The following is a 23,150-nucleotide window of genomic DNA, read 5'->3' on the forward strand; positions in this document are numbered from 1 at the left end:
TTCCAACCATTACGTTAAATAGCAAACTGTGAACCTTGGCCCTCTGACCCTACTTGCCTCATTAGGAAAATAAAGCTATAGCTACCAGCCTTATCTAACTATCTCCTCTACTAGGAGGCTACTACTGCAAACGTTACCTTTTATAGGTCATTAAACAAAAAAATTATGCTAAAAGCCCAGCCAATGCTTCTAGTGAACAGCAGGGAGGCAGTGAGAGTTATCACCAAAACAAACTGCAAAACAAACTGCAAATCATCCTTACAAATAATCCCAACATAGGGAAGTGGCAGCAGAGTAATATCAGCTATATAAAATATATATAAAATATTTATTCATGAATTAATTAATTGCTACCATAATATGAAATTATTACAGCTTTAAAAAGCAATTGAGCTAATTTGCCCTTCTCAACGTGGGCACTGGAGTCACATGTTAATACCAGGTGTAAATGTTATCATATCATATCTAGGTACAATTTGAATACGAGACGCATTTTATTGCAAGGTGTAAAAGAGGGCTTAGTCTCCAGCTGGCTACAAAGGCCTACATTAACTTATGTCGTGCTAAATCACTGTAAAAATACAGAAGTTAAATACCCAGACAACAAATCAGCATCCTTGTTACTTGATCCATGTTGGATTGTTCTTATATTGCAGCTCTATTTTGGCCAGTATTAGCACAGTGCATAAAATGTTCATAAGATCACACTGTTTTTTCCTCATGAATCCATCTTTGGATTCTTACTATAGTGAGACATAGAAATATAAGCCACACAAAGTTGAGATTTATCCTTCAGCAGTTCATGTTTTGCTTTCATAAGAGAAGTGTCTAAAGAAAAAGGACTTTACGATGATTCTTGGATAAGGATAATGTAAACTTTAGACATGCTGTTTAATCCATTCCTCGCACTTTTCCTGGAAGGAAACTGTTCAACTGTTTAGTTTGAGTTCAAACATTTTAAATCATGTAATTAAAACAAACACAATGAACTCTCAGCATTTAATTACACCAATGTGGCTTGTGAAAAAATACCACTAAATAAAAGGTAAGCAAAACAGAGAATGAAAACACAGGTAGCTTTTTATAAATCTTTTTTTTTTTATTAGTGTTATGCATTTAACCTCCAAAAAGAATGATTCAGTTCCATTGATGAGACAGTTTTACAGTGATTGGGCTCCACATGGAGTATTTGACATGCAATTAAGGACAAAGTAGCATAAGAACTCATATTTTACATTCTTAATCTCTGCACCCTGAAATTATCTTTACCCTGAATAAAAATGAAAGACCTTCTTGATTCAGTTGTAGGAACATAAATCCATTCCCTTTTTCAGTTTTGGACCCCTTTGTATCCCTATTTCTTTTCAAATTTAGTTGTCACCTGTTTACCATAGAATCCATGTCAATTCCAGCCCCTTCAGATGGGGTCTCCAGCTGCTTCACCGGACAGTGACGAGATCTAGTGCAGCGACCAGGAAAAGGTCACATCATCAGCAAACCTGCGAACATCGACAATTGTGATGATTGGCACAAATGGCCAAACTAAAGGGATTGCTGCCAGGAATTGCACCGGGGTCTCTACAGTGTTGGAAACATTTATCTCATACCTTTCTACTTTACTATTTAGAGAGCTGGCAGATGTAAAACAAAATACAGGTAGTTGAGAGTGGTAACTCCTTAGATGCCATAGTTAGTGTAACATTTCAACACATGCTTGTGAAAATGACAAAAAGACTGGAATGTATTCAGATAGTTTCTCTTCACAGTAACAGTTGTGCTCAGAGCTCACCAAAATCTCAAGGAATGTAAACAAGGTGATAAGACGAGCTTCTTAACGTGGCGTCTCGGGCAAAACATTCACCAAGCAAGACACGTAAACTTTCACTTGTAGATTTACTGGCAGGAATCAGCAGGGCAGTTACAACAGTATTCCTAAGTGTACGTAAAAATGTTACGAAACAGACAATCATTATGACATTGTTACAGTTTTTAGAAAAATTAAGTCCAGGCTTTTTGGAGTTGGATGAACGATAACGTTTAAAGGAAAGTTTTGTTTTCTAAAATGTTCTCTCTCTTTTAATCCCTCATTGCATTTCATAATATATTTATATTTGCTTCTTAAAGGGGAGGATGAACTGTGGTTTTCAATGGCAGTTCCAAGCCAAACCTGTTTCTCAGTTCTCTGAATGTTTCTGTGCTCCTGACAACAGAAGTTGCTTTGATAATCCAGTTTTTGTGTTGGAATATCTTTAGCGAGTCTCCCCTAAAAGCTTTCCAGTAATGGTAGCCTTTGAGCGGATGTTTTAGAGAAACGCCAGTCAGGACTTGATGTAGTTTAATGTCTCTAAGGCCCTTCATGTCAAAATCTACACTTGCTGTTTTCATCTCTCTCATTCACCCACATTTACCTCTGTGTTAGGAAAATATACAGTTTATATATTCCATGTAAAACAATCCTTATTGTTTATATCCCCCTACATAGAGAAAGAACCTTGCTTTTACACTATTGCCTTTTAAACCAAGGATTTATCTAAACTGAAAAGCCACAGTGGCTCCACAAACACAGTTTTCCACACCTAAGTATCTCATGCAACAGGATGAATTAAAACAACACTTCACGCTAGGACAAGCACAAATGTGACAGATGAGTTAACCACTAACCTCACATACAGATGACATGATAATAGCCCTTTTCAAAGGCAGTTCACATGCTGTGACGCCTCGAGACTTTAGATACAGAGGATGTATGGCTGTAATTTCCATGAAGGGCCCATGAATTAAGCCTAGTCCAGGATTTATGTCCCCATTTCCTATCCACCCGGGAGATACAAGGCTTGAATAAACTTAATCCACGTACTGTAAGTGAAACTGGACTAGTCTTGGTTGCCGGAGGAATGTGGGAATCCCTGTGTTAATGTAATAAATAAAATAAATCAAGATGAATCTCCACAGATAACTCAAAGAAAGCACACTGCACTATAAGAAATCTTAATTTCTGCACTTTTGAATCTATGTGGCTGACGCTCATGCATTATTTCAACAAGGGCGGTGAGTTTCTGATGATGAGAAAAGTGACTGCATTAAAATAAATCTCTCTGCAGATTGGTTTCTTACATAGAAACATGAAAATTTACATGTGTTTTACAATGAAATGGAGTTTTTAGTACTTTTTAGTACTAACAAATATTTAAGTAACAGCATCAATGTTTTTTAAATTGCACGTTCCCCATTTTCTTTTGAAAGCCTTTCAATTAATCTCAGTGTTGATGTCTTTCCGTAATAACAAGGATGATATTTAGCCCTGCTAGCGCAAGTTAGTTTGTTGATAGCTTGGAGAATCGGCTAGTTAAAAATCATTTTGTCTGGCAAATTAGTTTGACACTATATACTTATATTACAAAGTATACAATGTGTATTTATCTGCCTATGACTTTTACACTAATGCAAGTTTTAAATTTGAAAACTGAACAAGAAAACACTTTTCTAAAGATTTAATACCTTTAACACCTAACAAAGCAAGAGAACGTTTGTTCTTCTGAAGAAGCCTCTTGGATGAGAAGCTAAACGTCTTCAAGTATCTTCAACCAAGTCCAGTTGCCCTTGATTTTAACCTTCACTGGATAACTATGACCTGGATGACTGAGAATCTTCACAGACATTCACACAAGAAATGTGACAAAATTAAGCATAATCAAAGATGTCCATTTGCAGACTAAGTTGTCTTGCTTTGTGAGACGTGGAAGGTATTAAATCTTTAGAAACGGGTGCTGCTTTGTTGTTCAGTTTTCAAATTTAAAACTTGCATTAGTTTTCAAATGTTTTATTGTTTTCTTGCCAAATTACAGTAGTACGGTGTACAGAGAAATACATGTTGCATACTCTATAGTATTAACATATGGGCAAAAAATGATTTTAACCAATTGATTCTGCAAGCTTGAAGAAGTTTCGCAGCTCATCCAAGAGGCATCTTGCCCTTGATTTGAACCTCCCTTGGATTCTACAAACTTAAAGCATAGAATGGGACACAGCTAGTTAATTTCTACGTGACGCTCACAGATGAGCTTTGTGTCTGGGCTGAATGAAGCTCCTTTGTGATCACGGTCTTGAGCTTCACCAAACCTCAGACACGAAATAGCATCGAACACTTAACAAGCCAATTGCACAGCTGATCTTTCTGGATCCAATGCACACATTCTGTTGCCTGGAGACTCCTACAGAAACAGGAAATTGTCTATTTTTTTTGTCTTTTGACATTTGGTGTGTTCTCTCCTCTACCAAACATTTGCATGCTCAATTTTTGAAAGGAATGTGTTCAGTATATTTTTTTAAATATGGCAAAACTAGGGAGCTGCCCTAGCTTCTGCCTGTGCACAAAATAGTTCAAAGACACATTTACATAGTTTAAACCAGGACTATCTGAATCAACGACATGGTCTCACATCACAGACACGTAGGAAGACACATACATATAAACATACACACACTTACAGTACACATGTACACTGAGACAGTTATCAGTGGCTTCTTTTTTCTACATACATTGACTTTGCGTATACATTAGTATACATGTTTAAAGATACAAGAACGGTGAGGATTTACAAACAGAAATATATATATATTTAAATTTTTTTACAGAAAACAAACACGAGACACTTGACTTTCAATGTTGAAGTATTCTCTTTTTATAATTTTAAGTAATTATTGCAATCTAAACAATATGGCTTTGTCTAGTGAAAAGTCCTATCTGAGCTAGAAAATGAAAAGAATGAAAATGTTTAATAGTGCTTATGATAACTAATTAGTCTTATTATTCCTTAAAGTCTTATTTTAATTTTCAAACTCATGGAACAATGTATTGATCATACATCACCGCATAACTAACCACTGAAAAGCCACCTGAGCATTCAGGAATAACCAACATGCTTTGTTTTTATCAACAAATGTCCATATATTAAGGTAGTTTCACTAAGTTGAGCTAGTTTCAATTTACAGTACATCTACTTAAATGCTCTGTGACAAATCACTGTGCTATTTCATTGGATTAAGAGATACAGGATACAGAATATACTCAGCCCTAAGTGAGCTCTTCAGGCAGTGAGATGCAACAACTCCAAAAACAGTTCTCCCTAGTTTGATTTATGGAAAACTTTCAAAGAAATAGGAGACATTTTAGTTTAGCGGTGGTCTTTGGGATGCATGCACGCGCTGACTAGGCACCAGGTTCGGCATGCACGTCTTGGTCTCGGTGGTGATAAAAGAAATAGTAAGGTAACCAGTATTTCTTTGGTCTTGATGTGGATGAACTTTGATCAAGGTAAATTTATGCATAAAAAGATGAGGGGAAAGGTTAGCTCAGCTGGAATGTGAATTGAGTCACAATTTCGGTCGCATTAAAATAAATTGGCAACACATTCACAGAAAGTAATAATAATGTAAAAAAAATACCCCAGACATTACCTGGCATTTGCATTCATGTGTGAAGGAATAAATAAAAAAATAAAGAGCCACAATAGCAATCAGTTAATCAAGTGCTTAATGGAAACCCACTTTGAACCAATGGTAGATGATGTGACAGGAAATGACAACATTTACAGTACCGGCTACCTCCACTGTTTCCAAGTGGTCAATGCTTTGATTGTCTCTGGGGACCACACTACCTCAAACCATGATGACTTGGTTTGAGCTTTGTGTAATTCTGTAATTTCTGGACAAAAGAGCAGTGATTTATTTTTCAAAATGGGATTCAAACAAGGTAAATTTGTCTGTGTTTGCTTGCATGGATGATACCTTGAGCTGAATAATATCTTTTACTTAATCCTTGTGATTGAAAATTCACGTATTGACACGAGTTCTCGACACGTTCAAGATTTGAAATTTTACTTCTCTAGCATGATGGCAGTCTAACTAGGAGGGAAATAAAACTCCAGCAAACAGTTCTTCGGAAGCTTGTAGCGTTGTAGGTAACAGTGAATTATGTTTTTAAATAGTTTTATGGACTGTCAGACCTTCAAAACTTGGTCTGGGATTTCCATAAGTACCTAGTTTGAACATCTTCTGGAAACCCCAAAACATACCAACTAGCCAACTTTATATCTAAATACATTATTCCAAAAGTGTCCTTGAATACTTGCCTACATGCTACAAACAACTGTACACCTGTCTGACACAAAATGAAACCCTCATTAACAGTACCTCTGCTGGAGGATATGATATGAAGGCACATGTCCTAAAAACTCAAATGCTGATTTTTTTTTTTTTTCATTATAAAGAACTACACCAGGTTCATAAAAGTAGAAAACACCCACTGGAATAATCACAACATGCTCCGTCTACTGGAAAACATGCTATTTGCAAAACCACAGAAGCAAGAGGACAGAAGCGTCCACTGCCCTTCTTTAAGGGAATACTCCTCTCAATTGGTCACCATTGCCTGGCAACAGATAATGGCCAACCAATCAAAATGTCTGATTTAATCTGTGTAAAAATAACAACAAGAAACGGACGAAATACATACTAATTGTAAGAAATGTGCTAAGTGGCAGTGGAAAGGTTGTACAGCGATTTAGGCAAATAAAGGGGGGAAGAATGACGCAATCGTCGAGGAGTAGAAAAGACCAAAGTAAAAGATTTGTAGAAAGGCAGTGTGTAGCCTCTAACAGTTTGGCAAGAACCCCCCTCCCAAATCCGTCGACAAATCTACACTCAAGCCATGCCTGCTCAGAAAATCCCCGAACCAATCTCCCAGTCTCTCTTTTCCCTTAACCTGCAACCCTTCTCTTAACCCTTTCCAGTCCCAGACACAAAGATCCCTGCCTCCCTTTGCCCTGCAGCCTAGCCCACGCCAGACTGGACCCTGAATTTAGGGTTCGTTTGATTTGTTTTGTTGTTTTTTTACTTCTTGAACATGTCCTGTAGGGGTCCTGGCAGAAACTTGAGGACAGTGTCGAGGATGCTCTCCTCATCCTCTTCCTCATCATCTCCGCAACCCCGTGGGATCGCCTTCTTGGGGCGTGTCAGTGACCCCTCACAGGCCTGCTCCATGGCCGCTTTCTCCTCCGCTTCCTTCTCCTCCTTCTTCTTCAGCCCATACTGAACAGAGAGAGGACGATGAGGTAACATGCAGGGAAAGAAAATTAGGGTGACTGATAAGTAAGAAGAAAACTATTAAGGCAGGTCCAATTAAATTTTTGCGATAGAGTTGCAGTATCGCACAACAATCTGAATACTGTTTCCAAGACTTTCAACTGTGAATGAATGAAATTCTTAAGAAAACACCAGTTTCCTGTAATAGATGAAGGCCATAAGCAGGAAGGCGTTGCCCTGACAAGTTGTTTTTTATAGGCTACTGTGTTGCAGGAGTTACGTCATGGGAAGCCCCAGGTCACAGGTTAAGTTTCTGCAGTAGAAAAGGGTGTGAGTCAGAAGCATTAGTCAAACCAGAGGAGAGTTTCCTACCTTGTCCCTGATAGTCTGCCGTACTTTTTCCCTCTCAGCCTCCATGCGGGCGTGTTTGGCCTTCCTCTCCTCCTCCTGCTGCCGCAGTGCCTCCTGCCGCTCCTCCTCCTTCTTGGCTGCATCCGGGTCCTTCTCCTCCTCACCACCCAACATCTTACCCATGTCTTTGGTGGCCCCTGGACAGAAAAGAGATACTGTTTTACTGACTCTTCCATCCGGACAATAATTGCACATTCACAGTTGTTGCTGCTTGAAGGAGGAACATCTGCCTCTATTTTTCTGGCCTGATTTGGATACCTAAAGGTAACTTCAACCCCAAGCTTTACCACTGCCAAAGTAAAAAAAAAGTGACACTGATTCCTCCTCTCTTCCAGACTGTTACTGCTGTTTTAACACACAAAACTTATACAGGACTACATGAAGAAAACCACATGACAATAGACACACCAGCATCTGTCATTCTCAACTATGAAAACACAGTGCGTTAGCAGTTCTGAGGATTATGTGGCAACGGGGTTCCCTGAAGATCCTTGAGGTGACGAACAAGAAGGAAGAAGAAGAGCCAGCTGGAAAAGCTTCAAAGACCCACTGAGACAGAGGAAGACACACTCCTCCATCCGGTGTCGGCCATCTGTCAGAACCTGTCCCTGTGCGTGCAGGTATTCCCCCTCACTTTGAAATAAGCCTGAATTACTAATCATAGATTAATGTTTGTGGTATGTCTTGTATTCATATAAAGCTTTGTAACGACACTGAATTTAACATTGTGAACCCCCAGTCTGGATTTGCAGGTAAATCTGCCAACAGGAAGAGGGCGCTGTTCTTCCACAGATGAAAGAGGTTAGGCTTTCAGAGTCTCTGGTCATGGTACATGGCGGCTGAACCACCAATAGAAAAGTCATTTTCAACATAAAGGAGACGGGTGTGAGGTTATCTGGAAAGAAATGAACCACTAGCCATATTTGTAAAGTACTTATTAAAGCAAAAGTGCTGCACATTCTCCGATTGCAGCTTTTAAAACTTGAGAATTTGCTATTTTTGTTGTAAATTGACGTTTCAATGGAAGTTTTTCTCTATTTTCTGAAATTTTGTAGATTAGTTGATAAAAAAAAACAGGTTAATTAATAATCAAGTTGCCACCCAAACTTTGAAAAAGGTAAAAAATTTATTTTCTTCAATGAATAAATTGACTTTATCAAACGATTTGTTTTTAGTAGGTTAACTAGATGATTCCTGGTTAAATGCCTTGCACAAAGGCACTTGTAGTTTCCTCAGTTCCATCTGCTCTTTCTCTGTCTCTACTCCTAAAACAGGCTCACCTCCTCATCTGTGACAGAAGCTGCTTTCTAGACGTGAAAGAGACTCCCTCTGGCCTATCAATACTGCTGCGGTTACCTCCGTCTGATCGATAGTAAATACAGGACCACCTTAGCGTGTATGAATTATGGATCCTCCAGCAGAGAGAAAACTTCATCTGGGTATTGATCTGCATCTCAGGCGCTGGTGACAGTAGAGCCTGGCTGGCGGCCTGGTTTGCCATGCACATCCTTTTTTTTAGCCACAACCAGAATAAGGACTAAATATGTCTCGACACTGAGGAGCTTATTTGAGGAAAGGCAAGGATATGAACAATGGAAAGCTGTATTTTAATGCACTCTGTCCCAAAGATTAAATATCTTGAAAAATAAAAGTATGCTGTTGGTTTTGTAGCTTTGTTGGCAGCATTATATTCAAAGTCATTAGTGCTTCAATGGGTCAATGAATGTGATTGACTGCAAACCAGCTTGAATCTATAATTGACCATTGGGTTAAATGCTAAAGACAGACTTACCATGGTTATTGCCAGTTATTCCTTCTTTATAAATGATTTATTGATGAAAATCTATGCCAGTATGTATTTTATTTAAATTTAAAATTTGAATGTCATTATTTGGCAGACATGAAAATTGTATTCTCTGTATTTTGCCTCTGGAATGCCACCAACTGTTTAAAATTCATGACAAGATGCCTCTAAAACTTCAAACAACCTCTGTTGATAAGGTTGGAATGCCAACATTAGCATTTATTTTCACATTTTATTTGAACAGAAATGCATCACTGAGATTAAAAACATGTAAGCATGTATATCACAGGGAAGAAAAAATGAAGAAAATTTACATTGTTTGCCTTACTATTGTACAGAAGCCCTAAGCGGCAATCCATTCAAATATATATATATATTTTTAACTCCTTTTTCCTGTGATAACAGTGATAATTTTCACGTGTTTTTAGTCTGGTTTCTTCAGTGGAGGTTTTTGGTTTGAGAACACTGGAGGACTGAAAGTTACTTTTGGAAGCCAGAAATGTCATTAAATATTAATGGTCCAATCATTGCTACTGATTACCATCCCTATCACCCCTCACAGATATATTGTGGTCATTTAATGTTATGTGGCAATAAAAACCCTGATTTACTGCCTCTTTAAGGAGCCAAAAGAGAACATTTCTGAAGGACCAGAGTAAATTACACAGAAGAAATGTGGCTTTAAGGACTGTATGGTTCTCTCTCGGGTTTGTGAGTCCAGGGGTGGCTGGTCCTGATGCTCTGCAGCAGACTCATACAGTGGTCCTAATTGCCCTGCAGCAATGTGTGGTGGCAGCAAACCTGAGGATGACAAATTATCACTCAGCTGGTGGTGGTGGTGGGTGGGGGGGGGGGGGGGGGGGGTGAAATGTTCGCCAGGACTTGCTGGGGAGTCGGGTTAAGGTCAGGCTGTCCGCTGTGCATGCTTCATTGTGTTTAAACACTCAAACACACACCATATGTACTGCATGTGTGTGTGTGCAAACACCTGAAGAGCAAGTATACACACATGCATACAATATGTATATAATTTGTTACTAAAACTGGCCTGCCTTAATTGTAATTCATGTCTTACTTGTACCTGAAACAACCCCCCCAACACAGCCTCTTGTGTTGCTTTAATGCAGGGCTAGCAGCTACGTGAGGCTGTACTTAGGCACAGTGGTGGTTTGTGTGAAATGCTAATGTCAGCATGCTAACATGTTCACAATGACAACGCTTACATGCTGATGTTCAGCAAGTAACATGTTAACCATTTTTGCTATTTTAGTGTTTCCTATTGGCATGCTAACAATGTCTAATTAGCCCTGAACACAAAGTAAAGCTGAGGCTGATGGGAGTGTCAATTTTTTAGGAATTTGGTCATAAAACAAAAGTTTTACCTAATGATGGCGCTACAGCAGGGGCCGGCAAATAAGTCTAGCATCGGGCTAAATTTTCAATCTCACGTTTTCTGATGGCTTTTTCAGAGGTGTGTTAAGCAAGCCAGAGACTCTTTTGAATTTCCATCAGAACTTTTCAAAGTAAAAGCTGGCAATTACACACGACATAAAGTACTGCTGCAAAAACGTTCTTGTACTTTTATTTTGTAGGCACAATCACTTAAGAGGAAGTGATTATATGAGTAGCTTTTGCTGTAATGACCGAGATCTGTTTCAGCACCAGCCGCTATAATTATTATGTTTTTGCCGCTATCAAAGTAATCTGGCCACAGTCCAGATATTATTGCTGGAGGGCCACCTTTGGCCCACGGGCTGCCTATTGTTGACCACTGCACTAGAGGAAACATCAAGGCTTCATTAAAAAGTCACATGGATTCATCCTCTGGGGACTAAGAATGTCTGTACAAGTTTTCATGGCAATCCACAAGATAGTTGTAGATATGTTATAAGCAGTCGCCCAATTGACAGACATCGCCATCCTTACAGCCGCTGTCGCAAATCAAACCTCGATGTGTAGGCCTACTTAGTCAGCAGAAAGGTCAAGTCACCATTTGCAAACTACTGTACGAACGAGGCTTCAGGGCCATAAAGTGATCTGAGGAAGACATCAAGCTGCAGGTAGTAAATTAAATGGGAAAGTCCACTCCTCCTCCTCTGTCCTTTTCTGGCCTTGACTGTTTCTCTTCCCTCTGCCTTTGTATTTTACACTTGTTAAAGCACTTTGTAACTTGTTTTTGAAAAGTGCTCTACAAATAAAGATTATTATTATTATTATCCCTTTTTTGATTAGGTAGTCTCCCTCTTCTTTAATCCAATCCCCTTATTTCAATTACTCTCTTCTCTTCTGTTTCATCTCTTCTCCTCTTTTCAAACAATTTATTCCCAGTATTCAATTCTGTCACCACACAAACATCACTTAAATGCGCTAGCATCACTGCAGTAGGACCTGTCTATCCCTACTCTTTGCTTTTCCTTTGCTTCCCGTCCATTGCCCTCCTCCACCACTTCATTAGAGGCCAGCTCACAGATTTCCACTGCAGACAAAGGTTGGCAATTTGCTCAAACGGCCTCAGTCCTCTTATTGTGCATTCGCTCATTACTTCACTCAATCTTTCCATGGGCCATGTCATGGTGCCACAAAAGCTCAGAATATACATTTGGTGGTATGATTTGGTTACAGCGTGGCTCCTTGAACGCAGAACAGACACCCAAACAAACAGTGGAGAGCAGAGAGCCACTGTGGATAAGATCTGATTGATTTAGTATAGTTGAAGCTGATTAAGGAAAGAAGTGCACAACTGTGTCTGGTGCATTTGGAGAATTAAGAGCAGAGACTGAAACTTGTGATTACATCTATCTAACATGATGATAATAACCTCCATAGAAGCTAAAACTGAAACTTAATTATAGTCTATATTACATTTTCTGCAGTATATAATCAAAACAAACCATTACGGTGTACAGATAGACTTATTATATGCATTTGTTTGTGGGTTTATCAAATATATTTTCTCACTTCACTCTAGTGATTTCTATCTGTAATTCTAGCAACAACGTCCCTTTTATTGTAGATAATCAACACAATCTGAAAAGATTTTATTGGGACTACCTCTTTGGTAGAAATTAGCTCTGGTGGAAGATGTGTCGGTCCAAAGCCTTTATCCACCTAAGTAAAAGTAGTAATCCTACTGTGTAAAAACACTCCGTTACAAGTAAAAAGTCCAGCATTCAAGTTTGCCTTACATACAAGTCACCTGTTATCATGCATCCAAACTTCTGTACTTAGGTTACGCTGTGACATCTGAGCAGTTTCTATTTGCTGAAGAATGCCTCCTTTGAATACCATGCTGTCTTTGTGTCCGCTGCGGTAAAGGTTTCTGTGATTGTCATATACCGTCCACCAGGACAAATGGGTAACTTTGTGGAGGAGCTAGACACACTGCTGTCTTCAATCCCAGAGAATGACTGTCCCCTACTTGTCCTCGGTGACATGAACATTCACTTAGACAATTCAAACTCAGCAGACTTCCTGTCTCTGATTCAGTCTAACACGGGTTCTCAGCCCCCCGACCCACAAAGCTGGCAAGGTGCTTGACCTCGTTCTTGTCCGAAACTGTGCCACAGAGTGCCTAACAATCACACCTCTACATGTGTCTGACCACTATTTCATTCAGTTCACAGTATGCCTACAGGAAAAGCCCATTCTTCCAACACCATTGGTTTCACACCGCCGCAACCTCCGCAACATGTCTCCGCTCACTTTGCCTCAGTGGTAGCTTCCGCTCTACCCACCCTCAACACATTTTCCTCACTTGAGGTCAATGATGCCACACAATCTCTGTGCTCTACACTAAGCTCGTGCCTGGATAACCTGTGTCCTCTATCCACCAAGCCTGCTCGCCCAAACCAGCCCCACCCGTGGCTAACTGATACCATCCGTGAGCTCCGTACTGATCTCAGAGTGGCTGAAAGAAAATGGCGAAGAAAACCAAAGACCCCGCCGACCTTAAGGGCTACCAATTGCTCCTATCCTCCTTCTCAACAAGCATCAGTGCTGCCAAAACTGCGTTCTATAATGGCAGAATAAGCAGTGCCACTGACTCAAGGAAATTATTTTCCACTTTCAAAGCGCTACTAAATCCTCCTCCACCTCCACCACCCACAAACTTGTCTGCTGATACCTTTGCTGCATTCTTCACAGGCAAAGTGGAGGCTATAACTAGTCAATTCTTCAACACTCAAACTCAACCATTGTAGCAGTCCTACTACATCTTTTCCTCTGCACTCCCAGGTCAGTGGTTCTTCACTCTCCTCGTTTACTCCTCTCACAGAGAGCGAAGTATCAGAACTCCTGACCCATAGCCGTCCAACTACATGTCCACTGGACCCGATTCCTACGAATCTCCTCCAAGCCATATCTCCTTGTGTGGTCCCGACAATCACTCATGTGATAAATACTTCTCTGGCTTCAGGAACCTTCCCGACCACTTTCAAAAGGGCTCGGGTTACACCCTTGCTCAAAAAGCCCTCACTTGACCCAACTCAAGTTGAGAACTATCAACCAGTGTCTCTTCTACCTTTTTTATCCAAAACTATTGAACGGGCAGAATTCAAACAGGTCTCAGAATTTCTCTCAGGGAATGACCTCCTAGATCCATATCAGTCTGGTTTTAAGAGTGCCCACTCTACTGAAACGGCTCTTCTGTCTGTAACAGAAGCCCTAAGGTCAGCTAAAGCTGTAGCCCAATCCTCGGTTCTTATCCTGCTTGACCTATCAGCTGCCTTTGACACAGTCAACCACAGGATCCTGCTATCCGCTCTCTCAGCAATGGGCATCTCGAGTAAAGCACTCCTATGGTTCGAATCCTACCTCTCGGGGCGTTCCTACAATGTTTTGTGGCAAGGACAATTATCCTCCTCCCACTGCCTCTCCACAGGGGTGCCCCAAGGCTCAGTGCTTGGACCCCTTCTCTTCTCAATTTACACCACCTCACTGGGGCCATTCATTCGCTTGCACGGCTTCTCTTACCACTGCTACGCAGACGACACGCAACTCTACCTATCCTTCCCACCAGGCGATCCCACTGTCTTGGCGCGGATCACGGACTGTCTATCAGACATATCTGCATGGATGAAGACCTTCAACTAAACCTCTCTAACACTGAACTCTTGGTCATTCCAGCCAAGCAATCTATCCACCATAACATCAAACTACAAATTGAATCCGCAACCATCACTCCAACCAAGGTGGTGAGAAACTTGGGTGTCATGATTGATGACCAGATGTCCTTTTCAGACCATGTTGCTACTGTCTCTCGGTCATGCCGCTTTGCTCTATACAACATAAGGAAAATCAGGCCCTACCTCACACAGTATGCCACCCAGCTTCTGGTACAGGCCACGGTTATCTCTCGCATCGACTATTGCAATGCCCTCCTAGCAGGTCTTCCAGCTTGTGCGGTGAAACCCTTACAAATGGTTCAGAACGCAGCAGCGTGTCTGGTTTTTGATCAGCCCAAAAGGACTCATGTCACTCCATTACTCAGTGACCTCCACTGGCTCCCCGTGGCCTCCAGAATCAAATTCAAATAACTAATGCTTGCATACAGAGTGGCTACTGGGTTTGCACCCATCTACCTAAACTCCATAATACAAACTTACGTTCCTTCTCGCCCGCTACGCTCCTCCAACGAACGCCGCTTGGCTCTGCCATCCCTTCACACAAAGCAATCCCAGTCCCGGCTGTTCTCATCTGTGACACCACGATGGTGGAACGAGCTACCACACGCCATCAGAGCAGGGGCGTCCCTCTCTGACTTCAAGAAGCTCTTGAAAACTCATCTCTTCTGAGAACACTTCCTCTTATAACACCTCTAACTCCTAACCTCTAACATGCACTTCCTGTGCTCTTCTTCTTCTACCCCCTAGAATGATCTTGTATTGATTGCACTTTTTGTTTTGATTGCACTTTTTGTTAACTCTTACTTCCTTCCCTAGGTATCTACCCCATTGATGTGATATGTACTGTTAGCTCTTACTAGTATCACAGTAAGATAGAAAAATTATTCTGAAAAATATACTCTCTCAAAGTAAAAGTGCTCATTGTAAGAAATCTCCTCTATTATATTATCATGAAATAATTGTAATAACTGTATTATTATTATTATTTTTAATGCAGTAACAAGTAAGCAATATTTCAATGTATTTAGTCAAGGTGAAACTCTTGTAACTACTTTATATACTTTCGGTAGTTTAATCTATAAAATGCATCATACCAATGCATCATCAGATGATTGGTTTTGTATGTAAATCTTTAATTAAAGTAACTGGTAATGGTAAGAGTCAGATTTATTAGTCTGAGTTGTAGTGGAGTAAAAATATAAAGTGCCATGAAATGGAAATACTTAACTTAAAGAACGAGTACCTCAAATTTGCAATTATGTACAGGACTTAGTTACTTTCCAACCAGAAATGAGCACGCTCAGTATATCCTCCTTGGGTACAAAAAGGTTAAATTAACTGTATCTATAACTGTATGTAACCAGTAGCCGAGGCCACAAAGTGAAGACGGCGTTTCTTCAACCAGAAGATGTCATATTTATCTAAAAGTGCAAACATATCTGAAGCACTGTGGCTTTGACCCCATCCTCCCTGCTGGAAGGCTGATTTCCACTGTCTGGTGAGCAGGGAGGGAAGTGAAGGAGAAAGATTAAAAAAGAAATATGAGAAAGTAAGAGCAAGAGAAAAATAGAAAGAAATAAAGAAAAAAACTCTAGATTGCTGGTAAAGGTTTTGATGAAAATTATGATGGATTACCAAAAGTACTGAATGGAAATTGCAATTTGCAACTGCAAAACTATTTGCTTGAGGTAAAGATTTTGGCAGAAGGAAACCCAAGAGAAATTGTGACAGAAATGAATTTGTCAAATTAAATTAAGCCGCAGTGACATTTGCAGCTGAAGGTAAGTCTGTTATCTACAGCCTCCAAGAAATGTTTCCATGTTTGAGATGGTGAACATTAACTGGTGGCTCACAAAAATGCCAAGTTAACTCCCTTTTCTTATTATAAATTATGTCTGTACTGTTTTGGACTTTCTGAGAGTTTTGCTTTTATACTTCTGGAAATTTGTACTTTTTCTTTTCTTTTCTAATTTGACTTCCTGACAAGGGTTGGGTGGACAGATTCACTTGTTTTATAGTCCATATCCTTTGCGTAAAACCGCTGAGATGTTCTTTGGTGAAACATGGAAACATACTATCTTTGAAAAGTAAAAAGGGAGGGACAGAAAGGAGGAAGTCTGAGCTGGAGAATGACAAACACAAAATAGAGGAAATCAGAGAGGCAAAGCTTGGACCACTGACTCCCCCTTCCAGCCAGTCAGATGGATGACAGTGCTGCTGCATAATTTGTTAGGGGTGGAGGGTTTTGAAAAATGGAGCTCATTTAAATAATGGATGACCTCCATCGCCAAATTACGCCCTCATAAGTCACATGAGTGCATGGACTGGCGTAAAAAGGTGCCACATCACTCAGATCTTTGGGAGGCAGGGCTACCTCATGGTTACATCACTGGATGGTTGTTGGTTGGAGGCCATATCCCAAACCCACATCTTCTGCTGAAGTGCTCTTGAGTGCCATGAACTGCGCGGCTCTGTGTAGAGTCTCTGGTCAAATATTCAACCTGTCCTGGCTTCCTATTGTTGCACCGTCCCTGCCTGCTAGTCAACATCCCGGCTGCACAGGAAATGAAACAGTCAGCTCGACCTGCCCGGTCAGGGCCACTTCACACTGATCTTTCAGAGATTATCTTAACATTATCTTTTATATGAGCTTCTTTATGAGAAAATGTGAGATGTTCGTGCGTTTGATATCCTGGAGAATGCAGGAGTACATATTGGGAAAAAAATAAATGTTTTGATTGCACCTTTCTGAGGACAAGGCATGGGCTGTAGAGAGACTCAGAGGTCACATCTAATCACCAAAGTAAATTTCCTGCATCTTTCACCTTCTTTTTGCTCATTCATATACAGTGCAGTAGGGTTGCAAAGGACTAAATTAATTGTCTCTGGAAAGTCCTTTGACATTTTTGTCAATTCAAATTAACCCTGATCTCTGGATTTTAAATGTAGCTTTATGCTCTAAACATGAGAGAGAAAAAAATATGCTCATGTAAAAGAGGCTCCTGGCAGCTAGTTGTAGTCAAGTTGTTCACTATATTTGTATCGGAGCAGCAGGTTTGTCAAGCTCAGAATGATGCCATTTAAACTGTTATGGCACCAAATATAAATGTCATGGGAAAATGTCTCAATCCACAAACAATATAACAGATCTGTAATCTAGAAATAAGCTATTTTGAGTAGATGTCTGTATGAGCTTCAACATGTGTGATTTATGATTCAGATACATCTATTGCTGTGCTCACTGACACTTAGCTGGTTGCAGAAACAGTTGACCAATGTTTGTAGGCAGAATTAATGCAGCGTTCCAAACAACTCGGATCTGGGAAATTTCCGTCCTCCAACTAGAAAGAGTACTATGGAACACCACTTGAAGTGGGATTTCCTTTCTTGTGAACTCGGAGAAAAAATATGTACCCCAACTTCAGGAGTAGCAGCTGAATGACGTCACACAACAATGGCGGTTCCCATGGAAGCACACAGTGTAAATGGAAAACAATAAACTAAAAGGCAAAGTATTCAATTAAAATAATACATACTAGTATCAAATAGTTCAACTTGTTCTGCATTTAAATTGATGTAGAAATATTTTGTCAATGTCATTAGGTAGCTGGTTACAGTAAACAATCTCTGAAAGTCATCTTCTCTACCCAAACGTTATTGAGGAAAATGTTAAAAATGCCCAGGAATGTGAGCACATTTGGAAATATAGCCTACAACTTTTGCTGACTTTTGAGGATTACCAACTGATGCAGCTAGAAGGATACACAGTTAACGAGCAACGTATATTTATCACTTGTTTTTAATAAACTGGCCATCCTTTTAATTAACACCAAGTGAACTGCTGAGGGTTTAACTGTGCAGAAACTTTCCAAAGAAACATAAATTTGTCACGGTCAGCCATGTTTATTGTTTACATTTAGCGTCACGCACCACCATGCACCTGAAACGCTTTGAGGTCGGAAGTCGGATATTTCAACATGGAAATGTCCCATTTCCGACCGGTCTGGAATAAGAATGGGTACGGTATGTTCCTAAATAGCTAGTTAGCAACCCTGCAACATTTATGACTGATTGCGTCAGATGAGGAAGCTGTACAGGTTGTTTTAAATCAACTTGCAGTAAAGGAAAATCTTAAATTGCCATATTTCTTCCATTATTTTAACAAATGTTAAGTGAACTATTCCTAGTGACTTCCACCACAGCTTCGGTGATTACTTAAAGTGACGCCGATGGGACAGATACGTCACTCGATACTGATTTGTTGGAGCAAAAACACTAAATAAGAAACGGAACACATTGTGAGACACTGAGACACATTTCATTACAAGTATGCATTATTACACACTAACATTTAAGATGTTGGTGCGACACTGTTTGCTTGCTAAAACTGCATTAACTTAATCAATTGATCATTACAGTTATATAGCTATCCTGGAAAGACCCGAAGTGTTGGCCAACCTTCATGACCTTTTGATGGAAAGTCAGGGATCACTAGTCATTATGGTATGGGGGAGGAAAAGGGTGATGGCGCATAGATAAGATGCTTGCCTTTGGTGTGGGAGACCTGGGTTCGATTTCCAATGTGACCCATCCACCATTGTGTCCCTGAGCAAGACACTTAGCCCCTAGTTGCTCCAGGCGTGCAACCTCTGACATGGATAGCAATTGTAAGTCGCTTTGGATAAAAGCGTCAGCTAAATGAATAAATGTAAATGTAAAGTATTAGACTGACAAACACAGAAACACTGGGTGTCCTAAAGTCACTAGCAAATTAAATCCAATTCACTTCTGATGTCTTGTCTACACAGTGAGCTTCACACTGTCCTGGACTGATTAATCTAACACAACACGGAAACTCTAATGAATCCGATTTCTAATTAAACAACCAGTAAATACAATCTGTGGCTCGCAGCTGAAATCTATACCTCAGTCTGGACCAATGAAGTGTTCCGGAGTTGTCCAACATCTAATGTCATTACTGAGGCTTGTGTGTGTGTGTGTGTGTCAGGCTAAATTAGATAAAAGTTTGAGTGCAGCTAAATTGGACAGAGTGAATGGCTTGTGTGCACATTTGTCCTGGTATGCTCTATGTGTTGTGTTCTTGTTTGTGTTTGACTGCCTGTTTCTAAATGAAATTAGACACAATTACAGTGTATATGTGTGTGTGTGTTTGTGCTGATAAAAAACCCACAACTTTATTTTTAAATTCACAATAGTCAGTCATTGAATGTGAAGAGGTTTTGCATTAATTCCAATCAAGTTTCAGTTTTTTTCCCACAAAACGAGAATATGTATATTTCTGGTGTTTAATGAGGACTAACCAAAATACATTTTAATCAATTCTGGTCTATTTGGGGAATGTTAAAACTACAATAGTTTTTGTGTATGTAAATGGTTTTACTGGAATGGAAATTCTGCATAACATATTATATCTGCAGATACAACTGTTTTTATTTTTTTTTTAAAAAGCTTCATGAGCAGCAGTGAGGACTTACAGAACCCTTTTTGCCCTCAGTTCTGACTCCTCTATCATCAGAGGCAATATTTATTTGAGGAACCAAAAGATTTTATGCAACACATAGAAAATCTTAATGTACTGTGAACACTCCTTAATTATTCAGAAAATTATATTCACATACTTTTGTCAGGCTACGAATTCCTGACTTAATTCTCTCACAAAATGTCTTTTTTTCCCCAACAATCAGTATGTTACCTCTTAACTTTTTAAAATAATGTAAACAAAATAATGTAATAATTAATTTTCTAAAACAAATCCTACAAATTTCCAAAGGACATTTACTAGAAAGTACTATGTTGTCTTGAATTAATTCAAGGGAAATATAGACAGTGTTCAATTGGTAAACATCCAACTCATTAATTCTATTTTATTACTGGTGTAACTTTTAGTGCACAGCAGGTCATCTGAACATGTAAAATGTCAAATTTGTTGACAGGCAGGATGAAGTTTCTAACAATAAAAAAAATAATGATAGCATATTGTTGAGATCATATCACATGATCTTCATCAGTAGATTTAGATTTGTCCAGTTGTCACGGAGTTAGAGATGTTTAAATTCCCATTTTTTCAATAGAAATGAATAAACCTTGAACGTCAACATTTTCTTGAATAAAAAGGAAGCTTCTCTGTTTCCCCTTTCATTAATAATATAGACCAACGATTCCCAAAGTGTGGTGCGCGCACCCCTGCCTGGGGGCGCGTGAGCTGCCTCGAGGGGATGCGCGACAAGAAAAATGTAATGGTGGTGTAGTAACTGCAACAGTTGTTTTTCTGTGGAATTTTTCATGAAATAAAAACCTGAATTGAAAACTTTCCTTTGTCAATTTAATTTAAAATTAAAAAACGTTATTAATACTACTACGTTACTCACGGGAAATGGCTACTCACACACCTCTTTCCCTCTCCCTCTCTCTCCCTCAGGCTGAGCCACCTGCGCTGTAGGCCTCTTACAAATCCTCATATGGATCCTCTTTTTGTTCATGTTACAGGGGTTGGACAATGAAACTGAGACGCCTCTCATTTTAGTGTGGGAGGTTTCATAGCTAAATTGGACCAGCCTGGTGGCCAATCTTCATTAATTGCACATTGAACCAATAAGAGCAGACTGTGAGGTCCAATTAGCAGGGTAAGAGCACAGTTTTGCTCAAAATATTGCAATGCACACAACATTATGGGTGACATACCAGAGTTCAAAAGAGGACAAATTGTTGGTGCACGTCTTGCTGGCGTATCTGTGACCAAGACAGCAAGTCTTTGTGATGTATCAAGAGCCACGGTATCCAGGGTAATGTCAGCATACCACCAAGAAGGACGAACCACATCCAACAGGATTAACTATGGACGCAAGAGGAAGCTGTCTGAAAGGGATGTTCGGGTGCTAACCCGGATTGTATCCAAAAAACATAAAACCACGGCTGCCCAAATCACGGCAGAATTAAATGTGCACCTCAACTCTCCTGTTTCCACCAAAACTGTCCGTCGGGAGCTCCACAGGGTCAATATACACGGCCGGGCTGCTATAGCCAAACCTTTGGTCACTCGTGCCAATGCCAAACGTCGGTTTCAATGGTGCAAGGAGCGCAAATCTTGGGATGTGGACAATGTGAAACATGTATTGTTCTCTGATGAGTCCGCCTTTACTGTTTTCCCCACATCCGGGAGAGTTACGGTGTGGAGAAGCCCCAAAGAAGCGTACCACCCAGACTGTTGCATGCCCAGAGTGAAGCATGGGGGTGGATCAGTGATGGTTTGGGCTGCCATATCATGGCATTCCCTTGGCCCCATACTTGTGCTAGATGGGCGCGTCACTGCCAAGGACTACCGAACCATTCTGGAGGACCATGTGCATCCAATGGTTCAAACATTGTATCCTGAAGGAGGTGCCGTGTATCAGGATGACAATGCACCAATACACACAGCAAGACTGGTGAAAGATTGGTTTGATGAACATGAAAGTGAAGTTGAACATCTCCCATGGCCTGCACAGTCACCAGATCTAAATATTATTGAGCCACTTTGGGGTGTTTTGGAGGAGCGAGTCAGGAAACATTTTCCTCCACCAGCATCATGTCGTGACCTGGCCACTATCCTGCAAGAAGAATGGCTTAAAATCCCTCTGACCACTGTGCAGGACTTGTATATGTCATTCCCAAGACGAATTGAGGCTGTATTGGCCACAAAAGGAGGCCCTACACCATACTAATAAATTATTGTGGTCTAAAACCAGGTGTTTCAGTTTCATTGTCCAATCCCTGTATCTGTGCAGGGTTGCAGTGAAAAGACACAGAAGACAGATGCATGCTGTGTTTAAGCGCAGTGAGTGTGTAAGGGGAGAGCGACGGATTTAAAAGGCATCACTTTCAAGAGTGTCATTGAGTGAAACCCCTTATGTGACTTTGGGCATGTCCACACTGGTGTAACAAGGACACTGGGCTGCTTGTCATCATAGAAACAGATCATCAGATTTTGTTTATTGCACCTTCAGTAATATAGTGTTGATAGGCTATTATTTGCGACGTGTAGGCTATATATATATACATACATATATATATATACCTAGAGAGAGAGGGGGTTTGGGGGAGCTGATATAGACCAACCTGTAACATAAAAGAGTAATATACATTAAATACAAAATCATTTTTGACTGGTACAAATTCAATTTAGTTGGGCCATTTCTATGCATGAGAAACACTGAAGGGTTGTTGTTTGATTGATTCCCTGACATGCCCATGTATATACAGTGCTCCCATTGGATGGGGTTCACTTAATCTCGAAATGGTATCGTCCCCTCCGGGACCACTACTGGAACCTCATCTGTGTTTGTGTGTGTAATTTGTTCTCTGTGTTTGTGTTCATTTTTGGATTTGTGTGTTTTTGTGTGTGCGTGGCTGCTTGTATATACTTGTGAATGGCCAGCTGCGTCCCAATGAAATGAATGCTCGTCTGTTCCAAGAGAAAAAGGTCACGGCACAAGACAGCACCGCTATGGGAGGTAAATTACAACACTTCAATCTGTGACGGATGGACCGAGGGGGGAATGGAGGGATGGAGGTAGGGGCAAACTGCTATACTGTAGCCTACAACACGCAAAGAATGGGGGTGGCGGGAGAGAAAGAAAGAAGAAGAAAAGGTAGGTTGCTGTGCTGAAAATGATTGGAAGCTAAGGGGTGAAGGGGTGCAAGAATAGAGGGATACTTAGAGATAAGAGAAC

At 40.2% G+C, this 23,150-nt stretch overlaps 1 protein-coding gene across 1 annotated transcript in view; it reads right to left on the minus strand.

The window, feature by feature from the left end:
• Positions 1 to 1,076: 1,076 nt before the first annotated feature.
• The window catches only part of LOC119889197 (complexin-2), a 44,388-nt gene continuing 22,314 nt past the window's right edge, over positions 1,077 to 23,150 (minus strand). The window contains exons 3-4 of the mRNA XM_038700112.1: positions 7,456 to 7,631; positions 1,077 to 7,089 (exon numbers count right to left, since the gene is read on the minus strand). Of these exons, the coding sequence (XP_038556040.1) occupies positions 6,892 to 7,089; positions 7,456 to 7,631 (374 nt within the window). The 3' untranslated portion in view covers positions 1,077 to 6,891. The remainder of the gene's footprint in view (positions 7,090 to 7,455; positions 7,632 to 23,150) is intronic.

This window comes from Micropterus salmoides, unplaced genomic scaffold, assembly GCF_014851395.1.
Source record: "Micropterus salmoides isolate LMB-PRFRI ecotype aquatic unplaced genomic scaffold, ASM1485139v1 Ms_hic_scaffold_5, whole genome shotgun sequence".
Lineage (NCBI taxonomy): Eukaryota > Metazoa > Chordata > Actinopteri > Centrarchiformes > Centrarchidae > Micropterus > Micropterus salmoides.